The sequence below is a fragment of the Anopheles gambiae genome, chromosome 3 (assembly GCF_943734735.2).
Source record: "Anopheles gambiae chromosome 3, idAnoGambNW_F1_1, whole genome shotgun sequence".
Classification (NCBI taxonomy): Eukaryota; Metazoa; Arthropoda; class Insecta; order Diptera; family Culicidae; genus Anopheles; species Anopheles gambiae.
The window spans coordinates 7043667-7065241 of NC_064602.1; the positions used below are offsets into that span (position 1 = coordinate 7043667).

Consider the following 21575-nt stretch of genomic DNA (forward strand, 5'->3'; position numbering starts at 1 on the left):
TCGTATCTGTTTTGAGTATGATTTTGTTTTGGCAGGTTTGTGAGAAACGATATGGTGGTGTTTTTGCTGGGGTTGTTGTAGAAGATGATTTGACAGGATATTGTTTTAAATTTGGGTTGACGTTGTACGTTAAAAATGCTTTCAATTTGGTGATTTAAACTCCAGTTTCTACACACTTTAAATAAAACAAAATATACAAATATTGTATTTTAAAAGAAGTAGCTATGTTCCAAAATCGGTTACGTATATCCTAACCTCCTTGGGACATCCCATTCCGCCGCAAACCAACAACTTGCACAACAGTTTACTAGCCTGATGAAAAATTTAAACCCATGTCATAAAATATTTACCAACATCGGGCAAGCTCTTGCTCATCCAGGGGATTTTACAAAACTTCTATACACCTCGGGCCAACAATCACCGGCAATGGTTACAAAAGGGGTTAGTTTTTCTGTTCTTTTTTTGGGTTGGTGACAGCTTCTGCTATTGCACCACGCTTATTTGCACTCGCAGCAGCATTCTAATCGGAGTACAACGGCAGCCAACCCAGTGGCATCGTTATCAACGCCGACACCGTGAGCAAACACTGCCACGGTAACGCTTCCCAGCCCAGGCTCAAACCCCACGCTGGAGGTGTTCAAATAAGATAAGAAAAGCACACGAGTACACACAGACCCGTGCAGGAGAGAGAACAAAATGTAGGCCAACCAGAGAGGGGAGAAGAGGGGGGTGTTGTGTGGTTGCACATTGCACATACACACTGCTTTGGGTGTTATTTTCTCTTTCTCCTGACCCTTGCTTCACTAACAGCATACCGTGTGGTGTAATACTACACGTACGATTCTCTCCAACGTGTACCAGGTGCATTGGAGTGTGTGTATTCCTTCCAACAGTTTTCCAGTTTCCACTTTATCGAATGCGGGCTAGAACATGAGGCTGGCTCCCCCCTGACACAAATGGTCCGGAATCATGTTTGACCACGGGTGCCAAGAAATGATCCGATTCAGTTTCAGGCCACAGCCTTTTTCTTTTCGGTTTGTTCTCCCTTCGTTTGACCCAAGCATGATGTGTGCTGCATTGTGTGTGATGGAAAGTGCATCGCCAAATGGGTTCTACTGCACTGCAATTGAGCATTCGAAGTGCAATTGTAGCACCTGAGTGGTGCCACATTTTCATTCTTTCTTTTGTACGGTCTTTCCCCCCATTCTTTCCGCTGCTTTCTGTAAAAGCTTACACGCATGGTTGGATGGGTTTTAGAACACGTTTGTTAGATTTTATTGCAAACTTAGCATGTTACTCTTTCTTTCCATTCTCCAATTTGCCCCTTTTTGCTTAATGAAAATCCCCATTTCCACTGCACACACACCTGTGAGCCGCAGTGTATTCGCTTTAACCCGTTTTCGGTGGCGCGCCTTATCTGGAGGGAATAAATTTTAATAAATAAATAATGAAATGAGAAATTTCTCGCCTCACTTACAATCACGCGTGTGTCGGTCGGGGCCATTGCCACTGGAAGCAGCGATCTGCTACTACGTGCACTTACACACCCCGGGTGGGCCCCAAACCGCCCGGCCGGTGCTGAATGAAAATGAAGAAAAATGCATGTTGGTGCCGGTGCTGCCGCTTTTCGCAGGTCACCTTCCACCGGGGGTGCTTGGGTAAAAGCAAGCAAAAAATGCGAAGCGACACATGAAAACACGTTACACGTCTCACGGTTGAGCTGGGAAATGATTTATCGGAAGATTTGGGTAGCAAAAGTAGCCCGGAGAAGAGGGCAAAGCAAGTGACGCTACCCTAGTTGGGTTTCTTTTTCGTGGGGCGTTGTGTTGGCCCGTTGTTTTGCTGTTGTCTTTTTGTTGGCTTATTACTAATTACTAATTCATTCGGGGATTTGGCGACCCCGTGCGGGCGTGTCGGCATGGCATGTACCGAGGTGTTGGCCGTAAATTTGTTTCCATTTTTATTTTCCTCCCTTCGTATCGTTGCCCTCTCTCTCACGCACTGTCTTCTTTTTTTATTTGCTACTGTTGCTTCTAACAACACACCACACACACACACACACACACAAGTGGCACACTAGTGAGGAGATAGAGGATGATGTATGAAAAATATGCACCAAATCCTCCTACCAACGGCGTCCGAGTAGGCGATAGAGTCCGGTAGCCATGGAGCCCGGTGTTGGCTGTAGTTACTTTGCGCGAGCGTTAATGAGGCGTGAGGTAGCTAACAGGTTGATTTATACGACCAGCGCGGCCCCCGACTCCCAACCGGCGTTTGGCGGGGGCCATTTTCTTCGTTCCGGTGCTGATGGTGCACACTCACACACACACACTTGAGCCCACTCACACACACTTTCGCCCCTTTGCCCCTTTATTGGATGGGTTGTTCGGTAATTAAAGATTTTAATTTAACTACCGAACAACGGCTTGTACTTGATAGTTTGAACAAGTTGTGTTAGCGTGTTTTGTTTCCCCTTTTCTTTTTGTTTCTCGTTTGATTTCGAAAGCTTCCGTGTTGGTTGGCAGTGTTTGCCCTGCAGCAAGTACAATGTCATGTTTCCAACGCTTTATGGATGCATTCATTAAAAGCTAATTTATTTCTATATGCCGTAGCGTGTTGGTAAGAAGTTTTGCTACAATGTGTGGTGCCGTGACCAGGATTGGCATTATTTAAATTGCTCTTGCTGCTTCATACAATAGTTTGATTGTCATACTTTTTTTATTAATTTCAATTTATCACTCCTAACACACTATTTGACGTTTGCATTCGTTGGTGCCGTGACCAGGATCCTCTAACTTTATTAATGTTTCTCTATCGCAAAAAAAGCTGCGTTTCATTTCGTTCGTTCGTGTTTGCACGTGGATTTAGTTTCGTCGTATGTGCGCAGTGGGTTGGTTTTGGTGCGTTGGAACACTTAAACGTACGTACACAATCCTCCCACCCTCGACTTGGCTCGACTCGGTAGGATTGGGTCACGTTTTGTTTGCACACCCCTTAGCCCTGTATGCCCTGCCGGCGCGATGTAGTTCTTTAATTCTTTCCCAATTTTCTCGCTGCCTTCTTGCTTACTGGAGATGAGTGTGTGTGTACGTGTATGCATATGGAACAAAAACACATCACACCGAAAACATTCCACAACAGCCCTGCAGCAGTGCCTATATGCTTTATGGTGCTACAGCGTTAGATTGCATGTGTCTGGGCCTGGCGTGGCCCTTGCCTTGTTGCGCTTTCTTTCCTCCTCCGTCCGCTTTTTTTTTTTTGTCTCTCCCTTCGCTCTTGAGTCGATTGTTTACTTACACTCTTTCTCTCGCTGAAAGCTTATCAACCTCGCCAGCAGAGCAGCAGCAGCAGCGGATGAGTGTGTGCATGAGTAGGGAAAAAAGGACGAACCGTGGTAGAGAAAATGTTTACGTTTGGCCAAAATATATATTCAACCGGACACGCACCAGACGAGCAGGGCGGGCGGGGCCCAAAAGCAACAATCTTGCCTCGGCCGGTGGCAGGAGGCAAAGAACGAAGACCAATATTTGTTCAGAACCCCCGAAGGCAACAGAGCGCATATTAGTGTGTGCGCTGGCTGGCTGCGAGGGTGCTGACGAAAAATGCAAACGAAACACCCCGAATCTCCCGTGACCCGTGTTGCTGGCTAACAACAACAACAGCAGCAGCGGGAAGAGAGAAAGAGAGAGAGAAAAGCGAGAGAAGCCTTCAATAAATCATTGGCCGCGATCGTACCACGCCCGGGCGAAACGCCTATATGTGTTTGGGGTGTACGTTAGCCAAAATGATATCTTCCTCATACATCGACGGGTGTTTGCAATGGGTTCGTTGATACCTGTATATCTCTATTTCGAGGCCTTAGCTAAAAGTATCCTTTCTGGTCGTTTTTTCAACCGTTTACTCATTTTAGCATTCACACTGGTTCAGTTTCTAATTCTATTATTCCCGTTTTTTCTTGTTTCTTCTCCAGACGCGCCACCAAAATGCCCACCGAAGGTCCAACGCTGGACGACCGCGGTCTCGCAACACTGTCCCGATCGTCGCGCATCGATCAATTCCTCGCCGGCAACGGGGGCCCTCCAACCTCACCCACCATCCGTGGCTCGTCGGGCGGTTCCGGTAGTGGCAGTGCCCGAACGCCGTCCTCCTCCTCGAGCGGATACGAAAGCCAGCTGGCCTTTCAGCATCACATGATGGCGTCCGGAGGTGGTCCGCCCCAGCACCATGGACGGGAAAGCTCAGCCTTTGTTCCGGTGCTACCGTCCCGAGCGCTTCGACCCAGCCTCTATCCGGGCGTGCTGGAAGGTCCACCGGACGGCCTGTCCAAGGAAGGTGTCCCAAAGCGTGGCTCTAGCTACGAACTGATGGCCATGATGGCCGACAAGCGCAAAGAGCTCGCGTTGAGGGAAGCGGCAGCCGCCGCCATGCTACTTCCACGTCCCGGCGGTCCACCGGTACAGTCCCCTTCCGGCATTTATCCACCGCCGGGAGCGTTCCTTGGCGGTCCGGGACCATCGCCCACGTCCGCCGGCACGTTCACGTTTCCACCGGCCGGCGTAGGGCTTTACCCGCCGGGCGTCCCACCCGGCATGCATGCCGGGCTCGATCGAAGACTGCTGCGTGCGCCCGGGCGTGCCTCCCGGCCCAAGAAACAGTTCATCTGCAAGTTCTGCAACCGCCAGTTCACCAAATCGTACAACCTGCTCATCCACGAGCGGACGCACACGGACGAGCGGCCGTACTCGTGTGACATCTGTCTGAAGGCGTTCCGAAGGCAGGATCATCTGCGCGATCACAGGTAGGACAAGTTTTCACGTAAAGTGTAATTTGAATTTCTCTGCATCCTAAAAATAAAGCCCTCCTCAAGGGGCAGCAACACTTTAAGCGGAAACCGTCTCCCTGAAGGCTTTTCCCGTGCTCAAACCGCCAATTACGCTTTATCAATTTTGTTCCCTCCAAAAACACGCTCCTAAAACTTCTAACGATCGATCCCTCAGCGTATCCTTTTTCCACGTTCGGGATCATTATCTTTTGCGTGTCCTCGGGCACACAAAAAAAAAACTGATTTCACGATGATTTATCTGTTCCTTCCCAGAAACAAAGAGAAAAAAACACACAGCCGAGAACCCGTGGGATCGATCGCCGTCGCGGTTGAGTGTTTCGTGTTGTAATGTATTCTTAAGCAGTTTTAAAACAGAGCTCTTTTAATTTACCGCTCCAAGCGGTTGGCAAAAATGGAGGGCCCTTGTTGGGAAGCTTTCTCACGCCAAAACGGCCAACCAGGGGCGTCTTGTCTAAATCGCGTGCCTAGACCGAGCGGCTTCGCTGGCAATTGTTCCGGCAGCGGCCCGACCCGGCGACTTGCGTGTGCTTGCTCGTGTAAATGTCACTGTGATTTGCGTTTCTGTAACTCATCGTTTTACCTCCAACCCCCAGCAGGGTGACAGGAGGTGACGTACGTGTGTGGTTCGCACGCAAACGCAAATTGAGCGAAAACGGGGCCGTCTGTGCGGGTTCGTGGTTTTAATTGTACGCCAGATTGCGTGCCAATTTGGTTCGGGTCGGGGCCCCAGGCTGTGGTTAGAGTTTGTGTCGGGAAACACGGAAAACATCATGTTAAAGGTAGCATGCGTTTTTGGGACGGTTGCGGTCACGAACGATAGGGTTGTGATTTATAGCGCTGGAAGCGTTTGCAATAATAGGTTTCCCGCTTGTAGATCGGTGCTGTTGTTGTTGATCTTACATTATAATAATTGCTAATTATTCAAGCTTGCCCATGCCGGTAGCTTATTGCAAGCGCATTTTAAAGCTCCTTTTTCTTTAGCAAAGCAATTAATACAACCAGAAACCAATCCCATTTTCTACCATCTTGGGAACATTGCACTCTAACAGATAAATATTTGCACAATTACTAGTCCCAGCGTACGTACGAATGCGGGAACACCATTTCGTATGTGGAAAGCAAGCATAAACGCCAACCAGAATAAACATTGGCCACAAACATTGGTAGCCTATGGGGGGAGAAGAAAAGCGAGACAAAACCTCAATTGCAGCATGCACCGGAAGTGCGGAAGCAAACAAAAGCAAGCGAAACGGTTGCAATTGTGTTGAAATTAAACGCGTTAGGGCGTGCGAGGAGTGGGAAAACCCGTTCAAGAAGAAGGAATCGAACAAAAAAAGGCTCTCATTGCGCTTCTGTAATTAACGGAGCGTTTATGTACACACAGACACACACACAAGCAATTTAAGTGCATCTTGCTTCCACAAAAAAAAAACAGAACAAGAACAGCCAAAGAAGAGATACTAAATTGATCGAAAAAGAGTGCAAAAATAAAACATGGAATAAATTGTGGCTCGGTTGGACTGGTTTGCTTTTCTTCCTTCTTTTTTTGTGGTGTGTGTTCGTAAAATGGCGCTGCCAACCCATCACCGATCACGTCCCGATCCTTATCTTCCGGTGGAAGTGCTCCGCCGAAGGAGTGGAAACACAAAAATTAGCGTAACAACAGGTGGTTACGGTTGCATTTCTGTTCGGCACGATGGTCCGGCTCTTCCGTTCCGGTTTTGATGGTTTGCAATTGTTCCATTCCTGCTTGCCCGTTTGTTTCCCCCCTTTTACGATTGCACGAAACTGGACGCGATCGGGACGCGATGGATATTCTTCTCACGTTCCGGGCAGGAATAGAACTGGCAATGGAAGGGTGTTTGTGAGTCTTTCTGTGTGTGCAATGGTGTAACGATCGATTTTGCAATAATTTCGCTCCATTTCCGTTTCCCGGGCCGGAGTGCCCGGGTTCCGGTTGGTTGAGATCGATTGTGGGAAGGAAAATACATTCAAGGCTGATTGAGGTTTGGAAAAAAAAGGAATAAAGTGCTATTTTTACAGTGAATAAAAGGGGCGGTGGATTTGAATTATCTCGTACCTTAATCCTAATTTAATTCACACTTTGCTCGAATGCTGTTCCGTTCTGAGTAGCGAGGCAAAGAAGAACATGGTGTAATCGTGTCATAAGCGAAGCAGCCGTAGGAGCAGGAACAGTTGCCGGCATTTAATTGAAACCGTCGCTCATTATCAAACCCATTTACTATGTTCCATGCACGTCAACATTGCATTAAGTGTTGCCAATTAATGTTGCCCAAAACATGCACCGAAAAATACACCTATTCAACTGAGTTGCACCATGCACATAAGTGTGTTTGTGAGTTCAAAGTGAAACATTGCATTGGGAGGGTTGAGTTTTTTTGAAGCCACTTTGGAAACTTTTAGCAATTTCGCCTCATTTTCGACTTTCATCCCAGCGCTGACTTTAATTGAGTTTTGCAACGGGATATCCTCCTCGCAGGATCCACACACTACATCCTGCCTGCTCATTAATATGCAAATGGGCAGTCGCCCCAGGGAGGCAAACGCGAGCGAGGAGAGCGTAAAGCGAGCAAAAAAAAAACCAATGACGACACCATCACGTCCGGTGCAGGATGCGTTTGAGTTTAGCATACACAACCAAAGAGAGAGAAAAAAGCAACAACTCACCACCATCATCCCCCAAAAAAAAGCAGCTTTATTGCACCAGCATGCACTGGCGTGCTGCATGTTGCATGGTGTAGCGAGGCACTGCACTGCTCTTATCGGAGTTAATTTATCAAGCGTTTACCGCCCGAAGGAAGGAAGCGGCCAACAGACGCCGCCAAGTGAACGGGAATCGAAAATCGCACCTCCGTTTTTTTTTTTTTTTTGTAAAGTCAGCCCAGAGTGTTTTTGTTCTACTCACTTGCCACGATACAGGATCCTCTCTGTACGCAGGATATACGCAAGAAGTGAGAGTAAATTATATAGTGGCCTTGTTGTTGCTGTTTTTCTGTTTCGGGGAAGAACAATCGACGACGATTCTATCAGGAGCCGGCTTGGCTCTGTCTGTTGCCAGTGTGTGTGTCTTGGGCAATTAATTACTTTGAAATAAAACTTACCATTATGCGTTTCGTCGTGACTTTCGGGAGGACCTGTCTTTGACAGGGGGAAAGGCGGTGGTGGTATTAAGTTCCGTTAATTAAAACATGAAATATCGCATTCAATTAAGCATTAAAAGTGTCTCAATATTTTACCGAGAGGCATGGTTTATGCGGTGCGTGTGGAGAGATAATTGCCAATTTTTGGGGTCATGTTTAGCTTGGGCCCTTTTTCTTTGAGGAAAGTTCTTTTTTTTAGCAAATTATGTGAAAAAGAATCTTTTGAAAGGTTCTTTTGAATGCAACAATTAACTAATAGTTTGTACGAAGCTGCTTTTTAGTGTGAATTTGATATAGATTGCATAACAACAGGCGTTTACAAAGTGAATAAATTTCCCATTACTTAAAGTCACCAAGAGCAATGCAAGCTGATTCACAAACAGAGCTAAACAACACTTTTTTATTCCTCCCCAACACAGATCAACTTTTTCTATCAGCATATGAATAAATCAACAACCCAGTGCAAAGCATATTGCATTTAATATTCATCACCTTCGGGCAATGTATCACTTTTTCGCAGAATATTTACTTCACTCAATATTCCAAATAAAAATAGTTTTCACCCGTGATGATATTCAATCAACGATAACAGCATGTATGTGCTAGCAAAAAGGCTCCAAAAAGAAAGTCCCACATCCCCCGGCGACCGTACCGTGCTCAAAGTAACTCTTGACCGAACAAGAATGCCACAGCCAAGAGCCAAGGGCGTGTTAGTTTTCACTGCACAGAAGCAAAGTTTTGCTGCTCCCATCGCTCGTCCTGTACATGCACCCCGTTTTTATGGAGTGAACTATGCAAACTTGTCCTGCTACTTGGTCCTGGCTGCAAACTGCCGGAAACTGCAACCAGACACGGCACGTCGCTGAGGAAAACTCTTCCCCGAATTGCATGTAAAACATCTAGCAAAACATTAATTTGAGTATGGCTAAAAGTAAACTGTTTTGCTGCACCCGCTGAAAGATAGCTGGTCCAAGGGGAAGGGTGATCGTAAGCGAAGGGTGCCTGCTCGGTATACCTAGTTATTGGGACGCTTTTCCGGTAAAGGGAAGCAATAGGTTCACCCTTGTCAGCACCGAAAGCATATGTAGGTTTTGAGTTTTGTGCTACGAGAGTTAACATGCACCTGACAGGGCGGGTCCGTTCTTGTGTGGGAGTTTTTCAACTAGCTTAGATTTTAACGGGTAGTCGGTTTTTCTTCCAGTAAACGAGGTGAGGTCTTTTGGGATGTCAGTAAAAAACGGAAAGAAAGCAAACCTTCCAAAACTGGGCAATTGTTTTTAACGCTTGATTAATTCTTTGCAGCCCATTCTGGTCTGCCCGGAACAGACCCTCTTTGGGTGTGATGCTAGTTTCTAAAATGTAATCGAACTTTGGGCACCCAAATTGGCTTTCCTGAGCCGTAATCTGTTGATTCCAGTCAGTGGATTTGGTTTGAAATTTGCTCCAAAAAAGTGGGGATGAAAAAGTTGCTCTGCTTTCCGGCTCACCAGCAGACTCACACCCAAACATTTCTCCTAAAACGGCTGTGGCTTCTCTAAAAACTGCTCGTGTGAGTGAGTTTGTGAACGTAGACACACACACACACACACACTCACAACCGCAAAAAAGGGGGCCAAAGAATGAAACAAGACCGAGCAAAGCAGAAGGGAACTTTTGCAATTTGATTCCAGCCAGTGCTGCACTTTGCTGATTGTTTGCTGCTGCAGTTCTTGTGTGTTTTGTGTTTGGTCTCGGACACCGTAACCGATTTCCTTGCCAATTTCCTTGCTCTCCGTGTGCAAAACTGTGCTGGGGTTGGGAGACAATGTGAGACACCGCACAGCACAGCGATGGAACAAATCGAACCAACTGAAAAGTTTTAAAAACTCCCCAAAACTATTAAATGAAAGACGGATGAACGAAACCTACCCAAGGAACGACCGAAAAGGAACCTACCGACTTACTGTAGCGCTTGGTCGACGCCGGCGACGGCCCCCAGAAACGGTTGTCCACTAACGTAAACGGCTCACGTACGATAACTCAACCTCCGCAGCGCACGTGGAGCGTGTTTCGTTTGTGTCGGAGTTGGGTGGGGAGGGAAATAATTACATTGAATTCTTTTATAATTATACACCGTGTATCCCGTGTACCGTGTACGATGCCCCAAGGTCCTCTTGGAAAGCAAGCGCAAAACTTGTTCCGACTGTGGGGACGTGAAACTGAGAACACACCAAGAAAGAAGGTACACGTAACGTATCCAGAGCCAGGGCCACCAGCATCTTCAGAATCGGAAAAGAAACCTTTCCCAACCCGCCCGATGTTGCCGCAATTCTTCGGATGGAGCAAAACCGCAATGCATCTTCCCCGAACGTCACCTCGTCCTCGTCTGATTATTGATTCCTGCGCTGCGATAAGAGTGCCTGCTACTCGCCCTCGCCTCGTGTGATGGTGTGATATTTCGCCAGCATCCAGTGCAACACAGAGTGGCTGGTCCTGGAGTTACTGGCAATTTGAAGGTTTGCCGTTGGATAAAAATTATAACTCAAGTAGGCCTCTCGCCTGCTCCACAACCAGTTCCGAACCCGACCGTTTTGGTGTGAGTGATGAAGCACTGCACTGCTAATGGAGTCGATCCATTTTTGGAGCACACCGCAAAGTCGCAGTTGCTGCGGTGGTTCGTTCTTGATGGTGTGAATTCGTACACTCTAAGACTGTATCACGTTACACGGTGTTAGTCCGGGTCCGGATGAGATTGTACTTTTTCCCCAGTTTTTGGAAAGCAGGAACTTCTGCTCCGTAATCGTTTATCAGCAGAACAGAACGGACTTTAATCAGTTAAAGTAATATAAATCTGTTCTCGAGCTCTTGGCTTGCTTCATGCATCCCTCCGCTGTTCGGTTTCCAAGGTTGCCGTGGAAAGTGCCTCCTCTCCACTTCGCAGGAAAGAAAGCTTACATCCCTTGTAAGCATCGCGTGCATAACAACCTTCTGGAAAAAAGGGCTAATGGAGTCCCTGAGTGCAGGTTTATTTGTTCCTACTTTGCGCTTCGCTTTCGAGAGCTGTTTACATACCACACGGAGAAGCAAAAGTACACGTGTGTGTTTTGTCGATGGAAGAATGAACACACACAAACAAAATAGGACGCTGTAAGCCGCTGGTGCGGTTCAAACCCCTACAGCTGCTGCCTGGGAACTACTGCTCCCTGCAATCCTTGTGAAGCACATTCCATTCGCGCAGGGCGGTTTGGGCTGGGGCGTGTATCGCTTAATCGAGCTCTTACGGATGCAAATTTTATTCCATCCTTTCGCCGCTGCCGTTGCGATGAAGAGCTGTGAGCTGTTTTTAAAAGTCTGTTTCCAGAAGTGTGCAACACTCGGCGAACCCGGAGGAAATGCCTTGATGGCGTTTTTTTCCCCACATCCCTGTGAATGGTTGTGGCGGTCCTTTCGGTTCGGTGTCTGCGTTTTGTGAAGTTCTCTGCCTGGCAATTGGCATCAGACGCATTTGGCACGGTGCGTGATGACTGACTTATTTTGCAACTCGTTTTTTTGCAAATTTCTCACTCCCTTAACTGCTTGACGTGTGTCCAAATGTGGTTCAAAACTTCGCCACAATCGTTGCCTGCGCTCTTTAGTTTGGTGCTCCCCTTTTCTTATTGTTTTCCTAAACGCGCCACTTTCAACACTTGGAAATATGGTGCGCTGAAGGAATAACGGGCTACGGGAGATAACGCTCCTTCCGCGGGGTGAAGGTTTTGCCCATTAAAATTCAATAGATCATTAGAAAACAATAACATAAACGGTCCGTGAGCGGTTTAGTTCGCCACTCGATAAGACGGCGGAGACCTTCGGCTCTTCAGCCGGACTCTTTTGCCCGTTTTCTGCCAGGCGGTGCCGATGACAAAGTTACGAGAGCTACCACCATCGACCATCGGGAGATCGAGATCGAGGGAGTCTTCAAGTTGTCTGGTACTACCTTTCCCTTCTGAGGCTTTGCGCGGGGAGTGCTCTCGTACGGAGTGGAGGACCCAACATACAAGAAAGCCTTCACGTGAGAGCAAAGCTACAGCACAAAAAAAGGTATCGCTGGAGTCTTCAACTCATTTGATTTGCATAGGTTTCGCTTGGTCGGTGTGGGGAGTGGTTGAAGACGGCAGGAAGGAAAGTGCTGGTAAGAAACGAATTTTTAATAGCTTCTCATTCCAACAAACGCAACTGCCTTTTCTCCTTCGCCAGGCACTTGGGGCCGATGGTCCTAACTTACAGGAACAAGAGAGTTTTTTTTTCTCTCCACCACACACAGCCCTTGGCAATGTTTGGGCTCGATCGATCGTGCCTGAAGACGGTGAGCGTGTACCGCAAGACACTCGCTGGAAGCTGGACGGATGAATCGTTCGATTTGAATAATTTATTCATTCGCCATCATCGGTCGCCTGCCACAGGAGCGATGGTTGGAAACGCGTTTTTTTTGCTTTCCAAAAGAAGAGTCGCAGAAGAAAGAGCAAACAGAAAAAATAAGCAAACGCTGATTTCAAAATGGCGATAAAATAATCACCCAAAAGTGTATGGATGTTTCGTTGGGCGGCACAAAAGCAACAAAAAACGTACACTTTCGGAATAAGTGTCCCATATACGTCCACCCGGAGGGGGACAATCCTTCATCAACTTGTACACTTTAGTGGCGAACGATCGGTCGTATGACAGGTTTTGTTTTTTTTTTTTTTTTGTTATTCCCACCACTGTCTCCCTAGAGGGCGCTCCGAGCACCAGGTTTCAGACTTGAGTGGCTTAATCCGAGAAAAAAAAACGCTCGCCGCGCTACATGGGGCAACATTAAAGAGAAATAACATTAATTAGTGTTATGTTGCTATATTTAACACATTCCGAGCCGCCCTAGAGTCCTGCCATGGTGGATGGTGATAAAAAACACACACCTATACATACAGGAAACGCCAAGTGGGCAAATGGATGGATGGATTCGTTTCCTGTTTCCAGCTTACTTTTCACCTCTCCAGTCCAAGGCAAGAATCGGTAATGGCCCGGGCGGTACGTTTTGAGTGTGACATTCTTGAATGAAATTCTACAACCGGTCCATCGTCCATCGTGCTGAAGAGGCTGTGAAACGGCTGTGGAGTGTGTTTCGTTTGTCTTTTTGCTCATTATACAACGCTCGACTGTGCTATATGTGTGTGTGTGTGTCAGGCGTTGTTTAATGTTTGAGGTTTTGAGGCAGTCCAATACCTTTGTCACGCTGGATGCGAGATTTTGGAATGCCATTAAGGGATTGAAGACTCAACCTTGGAGACTATGAATGGGAGATGTATTCACTTCTTACTCCATTAATAGCTCAACCAACCTTCGCTACAATGTCCAATTCAACACGAAACAAATGACACACTATTCGATGTTAGTGCACTTCCACACCACACAATGCCTGGCATGACAAATGGCGTGGCAGGCAATGAATCCCGGTCATAAGAATAGCACTTGTGGCTTCTCTTCTGCCGCCTCGACAGAATCTTCTGCACATTGGGGCGTTCCATTGCTCTCCAACCAACAAAAAAAGAGGGAACGACAAAGTAACGCTGCATTACACCTTGGACCTGCAAAAAAAGAGAGCGCCGCTGCAGAAAAAAAAACTGAACGATCGATTGCATACTGAGCGGAAGTTTCTCCACCACGGTGCACCGAGAACAAAAAGGCAAGCGAAACGTTGCACATTTGATTTATGGTGGCGAATCACTCGCGGTCCAGCGGTGATGATAATTATTTTATCCATCCAGGGGTGTTTTTGTTGCACTCCACTCCTCCCCGGTGCAATTTTTCTTTAACCACTTGCTCCTTCTTGGTCCACTTGTGTTCCGTTTGCTGTCATTCCGCTGCATGACACACCGAACGGGCCCGCTCATAATCGTGCCCCCACAAGTGTGCAATCTTATCATTATGTCGCCAACGATGCAGGCTATAAATCTCCCCGCTTCCCATTGAAGCTCGTTCGTTTGTCGGGGCTGGTGAGAATTATAATTATCGAAGGCTCAAAGCCTCAGACACTTTGCGTAATAACGGGGCCCTGTCGATCGATATTCGATTTGCCTGCGCTCGCAATCGATCGAGTTGCATTCAATGGTTGCAGGCTAAAATTGAAGCCGCTGGCAAGAAATAAGAGGATGGAAATACAGAGGAAAAAACTCGTTCCATTAGCGACCATGATGTCGTCCGATGAAAGTCGCCCGATCGTGTCATTGATTAATGCATCCAATTCCCGTCCATCATTACCACCACGCGCTCGCGGGAACCGACTTGTGTTCAGAAGTCGTTCAAACTGGCCCAAACCGTCACCTTGCCTGGGCTACCATTTTTATTTTCCCACACACACACACACGCTCTCTCTCTTGTTACATTGTAGCACCTCAATCAGCTACCGTGACCGCGCCCTAGGTGTCCGGCGCAATTCCGCTCGATTACCTCTGGCATGTTTAATCAGCAGCTGGAGATGAGCTTTCGATGTCGCCTTTCAAATGAGATCCTTAAGAGCAGGACATTTCATTTTTGGTTGATCGAGCGGTACACACGCTCGCATGATCTCGCCTCCATTGTCCAAAGAATGAGCGAAGCATGAGAATGAGCTTTCGGGATGTTCCAATCATTTATCAAACCGTTCCCGAAAACCGGACCGCAAACCGGCTCCCCCTAAACGGCAGGACGGTGCAGAACGGTGACAGTGACAGATGGATGGAATGGAACCTGAGAGTGTGTGTGCGTGCGGTTGGATTCATTTCCTTTTCTTTTTGAGATACCGACCAAGCTAATAAATGACGCCAGCCAACAAGATCGTCCAGCGCTGATATAGAGCGTCGCAGCGTGGACGCGTCTCGCTGTAAGTGATGCGCTAATTGATATCAGAGCACAACCTGAGCACAAGCCTCCCCCCTACCACGGGGCTCCACGGGTTGATAGTGCGGTGCACGGTGTGTTTGGTGCAAAAATTGATGCCATGTCTTGTCCATATCATTAGCGTCCATTAACGGTGAACATGACCATTGTCGAGGTCCGAAAAATATGACTTTTTACTTATTTCAAGGCACTTCAGTGGCTCTACCGGTTGCATATACTTTTGCACTTGCTTGTAATTCCAGCTCCGGTTCAATCGATGCCACTTGATTCTGTCGATTAATGTCACGCTTGAAATTATGTCCCATTAATGGGAATATCTGCTACAACAGCAACAAACGGCAAAAAATGTCCAACCACTGGTCAATATCAAGCGGTTGACCTCATCCTCGATGGAGCAGCAATGGCAAAAAATGTGCTGTGGTTTGATGAATGCTGATCACTGTTGTCGAATCAATCGCTCAACATCTCGACACGGCCACGGTGCCTCGATGGGAGAGGGCAAAATAAAGAGCACAAAATCTGAGATAAAACCACGGACGAATGGCTGTGTGTGTGTGCATCGGCAAAATTGCATAATGCCTGCGGGTGTGCAACAAGCTGGTTTGGACGTCGCCTTCATCGTCGTCGTTCATCATTCTTTGTGGAATTGCACATCAATCGTACCAGACCGCAGCACCGATCATCAATCGTCCGTGCAGCCACACACACACACACAATATCCTGTGGAGAGGATAATTATGCACACCGGAACGCGAAATGGTGACTTCTCTCTTGCAGAGCACTTTCGGACCAACAATTACCTGCGCTCTGTGCCACAAAGCCCCAAACAACAACGAAGAAATGTTATGAAAAATTTTAACCTCTCAAGCCTTCCTCTGGAATGCGTCATTTCGATGATGGTAATGAATAATTTCATGCACCTAATGATTAGAGGCCTTTTTTTCGTTCGCGCTGAACGTTCGAGACCCACAAGACACATACAGACGGAAGAATGTATTCCCTGTTTTACCACGCACATTCTCCTCGCATGAGCGCAACATTTGCGCCGAGAAATAAAATATTGCAAACAACAAAAGGGGAGCTCAAAAAACGCCTTCCTTGGGATAACGAAAAAAAAGGTGCGTTCAAGGTGTATTCTGAGATTTTCATCCCTCCAGTCCCGCTCGGCCGGTGGTGATTAATTTCAAAATTTCAACCCGCTACAACCCGCTCCATCCAGTTCCTTGTGTCTATGCCTGTGGTTTTGGAAGAAAATTGGACCACGCCAATGTCTCCCCGAGCCAGCCTTTCACGTACACGTACGAAATGCCCGCGTAATTACGACCAATCCAAAACCTAGCCCCAACGTTTTACATGTGAGTGTGAGTGTGCGTGGTGCCTTGTGTACTTGCTATGCCTGAACTCATTGTTGCGACGGTTGCCTGAGCTGAAGGCACCAACCATTTGTCTTCCGCAGGCGCGAGATCGATCGAGGTCAAAAAATCGGCCACAGAATCAGTGCCGGAGAGCTGTCTGTGGGCTTGCTTAGTGGGGTTAGCATCCATTAGCTGAGAGAGCCCGTTTTTTGCCCGTTGTTGTTCACACTGTGGCCACATTCCTAGGCCCTAGGTGGTAACGCTAGACAACGCGAGCTCATTAGAAATCAATTACCAATTCTCAACAGTTCACACTTTGCGTTACAGCGCTGATTGTGAGTAATTGTGCTGTGCGTTCGGAGCAGAGTCGTGGACCAATCTGTGGCAGGTGTTCTTTGTGGCGTTGGAAATGGTAGACAGCACCTCCAAAAACAAACCCACTGCTTGTAACTATCCACTCCAATAGAATCCTCTTCATCGTTGTCAGTCTCCATTTTTAGCGAAACCAATCAGCAGTAAAACAGTTTCCTCGAAGATACCTGCTGGAAGTCTGCGAAACGGGTCGCAGCGCTGTAGGCTTCATGCAGTCTTCCAACTTAAGCCTCCGGTCGATAAAATTTATCGCTTATCGGAAGAGTAATAAAATATATTTTGCCCGACAAAACTTCATCAAAGTTTTGATCCCGTACGGCTACGTCTAAGCGACATAAAATCATTCACTCACCCAGTCCTCAGGCTCTTCCAACCGTAACGACCGCCCTAGCGAAACCGCAAAATGCAATCAAACCTGAATTGGGCAAAGAAACCTTCCAGTTATGCTTCTTTTTGTTGTTGTTGCTGTTGTGAGACGTACACTCAAATGCATCTTTTATAGCTTGGGAGTTATCCCGACGCCCGTCGCCCGGTGCGGTTATCGTCGCGTGTGAACCGAAACTGTAGACATAATTTTAGACGAATTCACCCTCCATTAAAAAATCGTTTCGGGTCTCGTGCGGTTCTGTGGTTATGCTGTGGGATTTTTTTTTCTTCATTTTTTACTGTTCACCCTTTCCTTAAACGCCAATGTCAGACTGTCCTTGAGACAGCGGATCCTAAACGGATTGATCCTAGATGATTATACATCAACAAACGCGCTCGAGCCCGCCATCATAAACCGCACCACGATCGAAGGAGCGGATCACGTTCGTAAATCATTCTCCGACACGGGTCAATCCTCTCTTTGGAGATCCTCTGGCGGCAGTGTTCTTGAAAGTGTGCAAAACACATCCGCACGACTTTATATGGATACTAAATTTTACATCTCAGTTATAATTGGAAACTCTCTTTACATAGCGCCTGGCAGATGTAAGAATTGTATTACTTTGACGCTTCTGCGGGTGCGAATTACGGTGACACGGGCGTGTGAAATATCTATCAAATAAAAGTCTGCCACTTTACCAGGCTCAATGCACTTAGGCGATTGCAATCCAACATCCCATTAGCAGCATTGTGACCTCAGACCAACGCCAAACGAAGCGATCGTAAGGAAATGGTCAACCCACCATAAACGAAGCAACAGAAAAAAAACACAAAGTTAGGCAGACAGCGTACGGTTTGATATAAAATATAGCCTGCCAGCGGCTCGTATCGCCTAATTATGCTAATTACCAGCCGCGAAAGATGTCGGCAGATATTGGCAGTCCACCGTTCGGGCAAATGGCGGCGAATCGAATGGTGTGCAAATGAGGCTTCGGGTGGCTCATTGGTGCGTTCTCCTATGCCTGTTTTGGACTTGGTGGGACGGAGCTTAAACGGTTCGATTATTTATTTTGGTCTCGTTTTTTTTTCGCTTTTTGGGGTGTGAGTTCAGCTCTGAGGGCTATTAGAGCCAGCCTAGCTCCAGATTGGCAGATGGTAGATTAATGAAGCTTCCAGCGCTTGACCAATACCGCTTGACGCAACCGATCGAATTGATCCGATAGCAAACTGATATGATGGGACCCTTGCCTGTGCGGTTTTTTGCTTTTTTTTTTGCTATTCCACCATCACCTATCTGATGGTGAGGAGCTTTTTCGGGGCAATCTTATAAAGCTATTTATTGCCGCGCGCGGGTTTAAAAAAAAAGCAGAAGTGACAAAAAATGCTAAACGTTTTTAATGGTTCCAATCGGACGGTGGGGCGGTTGAGCAGTGTGACACGTTGGTTACATTCTTCTGACCGTATCACCAATTTCGGCGTGTGTGTGCCCATTTAGAGACATCCCCTTGTCAGAAAGGAAACCGTTTTGGTGGAGTTCCCCACAGCATCAGAGGATACGTGTGTTTGTTTCTACCACTCCGCAAAACCGAACCTGTCCAGCGCGGAGGTTCAAAAGACCTCCTCCGAAGATGTACACCGCTCCACCGGTGATGTGTGGCGTAATGTTTGAACTTGTCGGTGCTGACGCTTTAATCTTCGCCGGGACTTCGTCTTGTCATCGTTAAAGCAAACAGCGCGTCCAGCGTGCGAAGCGTTCGAGTACGTCCGAGTACATCCATCAAGTGGCGGAATGGTTTAAGGGAGCTCTCCCTGGCTGGAGTGTGTTAAATAATTCTCCGCAGCTCAAAGACACAGATGGATAGGTTCAAGGCGACTGGGTAAAAACAATACCCAGATATTCGAGCTTCGATTCTCAAGCTGGGCGGGCAAAAAACCAATTCCGAACCGCTCCGAAACTGAGATGCATTGTTGAGGTGCATCCAAAGCTTGAAGAGTGAATGGGAGCGAGATCGGAGTGGAGTTGCTGTTGAACATGGACCAATATTGACGAACCGAACGGCGAGTGGGGAAGTACCTTACCGTTCGTTTGCTCAAGCATCAACCTGTATACGCTTGGCCGCAGCGGGAAAGGATACGAAAAATCAATTAATATTCAATTCTCAAACCATTATTTTCATCGCGCGCGCTCGTGTGTTTCTGTGTGCGCTTTTTTCACCGCCCAAGCCGGGCGGAATCCATCCCAAAATAAACCAACCGGTCGGGAAATGTTCGTTTGTGTGGCTGAAACTGTTTGCAGATGATTTCAATTGCCAAACATAAATCAGTGACGCACTGAGCCGTGTGGACAGTGGAGTATTTGTGTGTGTGTGTGCGTTTTTTTCCCACTATTTTATGACCCTCACAAAAAGACACGAAAAGCTACTCACTTACCACCACCCTCCAAAAAGTGTCACATAAGCTACCCGTAGCTCGGGGATTTTTTGTTGTGTGCGAGCTCCATGTGCTCCATGCGCATCCTTGCTGACCTCAGAGTGTAGCAAAAACGGTATTTTTGAATGACGAACACACTCTCGCAGCAGCGCGTTTTACGGTCGTTTGTTACAAAGTCTCAGATGAGGCACTTTTTAAAATGTACTTCCACACACACTCTCAGTCGCTCTAAAAAGCCTTTTTATAACTGCGCCAACGCACTGAGTCAGTACATCCTGGGCTGAAAAGCGACGAATTTTCGCACTTTTCTCCGCGTAGTTGAAAATTCGATTTACGAGTGAAGCATATAAAATATAATCCTTTTTCCTCCCTGTGCTGCTGTTTTTTTACACTCGGAAGTGGAAAATTGTAGCTTAAGCTGCTCGTCACTTCGTCCGCCGATGGTTGATTTTGTTTCGTTTTTTTAACCCCATCTCACCCTCCATCGGTATGGTTTGATGATGCTAAAGTATCGGCAGTGTTGGTTCGGGCGTTGGTTTTATGGCGTTCCCGGTCATGGCCATGGCTGCTCTCCATCGCAACGCACAGGAGACATTATGAGTCGCAGTTAATCAGCTTACAGCGCGAATCGATGCTGCCGATCGATAGTGAGCCACAGTTTTCGGTGAAATTTTGATCACTTCCCCAATCACCTCCGCAATGTCGAGCGGTGTAAGCATTGGAACGCTTATTTTGATAGCGGTAGAGTTTAAAATTGAAATTTTAAACCTATTACTGTCAAGGTGAAAAATCACAAACTATTTTAAATAATCAGATTCAGCGTTTATTTCGATCTGAATTGACATTCAAGCGTTTGTTCATTCAAAGAGATATCATCATTCGAATAAAATGATACAGCTCTTGAGGCATGCTCCACTTCATTTGTTGTCCTCTCCACTAATTGTCTACCTTCAGGCGTCACCGGTTTGCAGGAAATTAATTTAGAGCATCAATAGCTCGATCAACTTTTCCTTATCAGAAGCCTTTCCTTTCGCCGCGCTGTGGCAGCGACATTCTACCGCTCATGAATATCAATCCCGCACATCCGGTCGTTCTGCGACGTTCTTGTGCACACACACACACACACTTTGGTAAGCTCATCTGCCTCCGGGAAACATCTCCGGAGTTACGACGACCGTTCTTCAGTCCTCGTCGTCATCGTCGTTGGTCGATGGTCGATAAAGATAACGCGCACGCCAACGAAACCAGTTTCTCGAGTGGTTTGAGGGGTTGTGCGTTTTTGCTGCTACACCCTTTAAGCCCCTTCTGCGTGTGCTTTTGCAATCTTCACACACAAACACTCACACACACACCCTCGAACTGGTTTCCGTCTTTGCTCTCGAGAACGATTTCTTTCCTTTTTGCTTTCACGTCGTCTCCCTACTCGTGACAGCTAGTTTGTGATCAACAGTCCAGCCCGATCTTATCAAACCTTCCGTTTTGAATCGCTTAAGTAAAAAAGCAATTAATCGCAAGACTCGGGTGAATGTTTTTTGTGTTTGTTTCTGCACCATCCCACATTTTGTCCCATGCGGTGGTAGACGGTGGAGATGGTACACGGAGCACTGATCGGATTAATATTTTTCCACCCCGCTGAGCATCGATTGCAGTGGCGGAAGCTTACATTGTGTACCGTTTGGCTGCTTGAAGCTGCAGAGAGCGTTGATGCTAATATTCCCGGATTAAGCTGCTTATTGAATATCCCTCTTACCCTTCCGGTAGGGTTCGGAGCATGGCGGTTGAGTGCGCCTCGGCTCGAGTACTTTGTTGCAATCGAAGGCGTAATACGTTTTGCAGACGCAGCGGGTGCTGCCTGAACAAATCGTTTTTTTTTCGCCCAGCGAGATCTTGTGAATGATGGTGTATTTAATTACATTTACAGCTTCCTCAGATGCATGGTAACTGTGGGCAGTACAGCAATGCTATTAGATGCAGTGAGTCAACTGCAACTGCAGCAGCACGTCTTTGAACTTGAATAAATAAAACAAGAATTAACATAAGCAACGCAACGAAAGAAGCAGTATCCGACCCACACGACATCTCACTGATTAAATATAATTAATTATGATAGCTTTAATCACCTTTTTCTTCCACTACTACTGGTCTCTTGCGCCGACAACTACCCTTTCACGACCT

At 47.0% G+C, this 21575-nt stretch overlaps 1 protein-coding gene across 1 annotated transcript in view; it reads left to right on the forward strand.

Moving 5' to 3' along the window:
- Positions 1–21575, forward strand: part of LOC3291680 (protein bowel) — a 41924-nt gene that overhangs the window by 13752 nt on the left and 6597 nt on the right. The window contains exon 2 of the mRNA XM_061655871.1: positions 3971–4798. Coding sequence (XP_061511855.1) covers positions 3984–4798 — 815 coding nt within the window. The 5' untranslated portion in view covers positions 3971–3983. The remainder of the gene's footprint in view (positions 1–3970; positions 4799–21575) is intronic.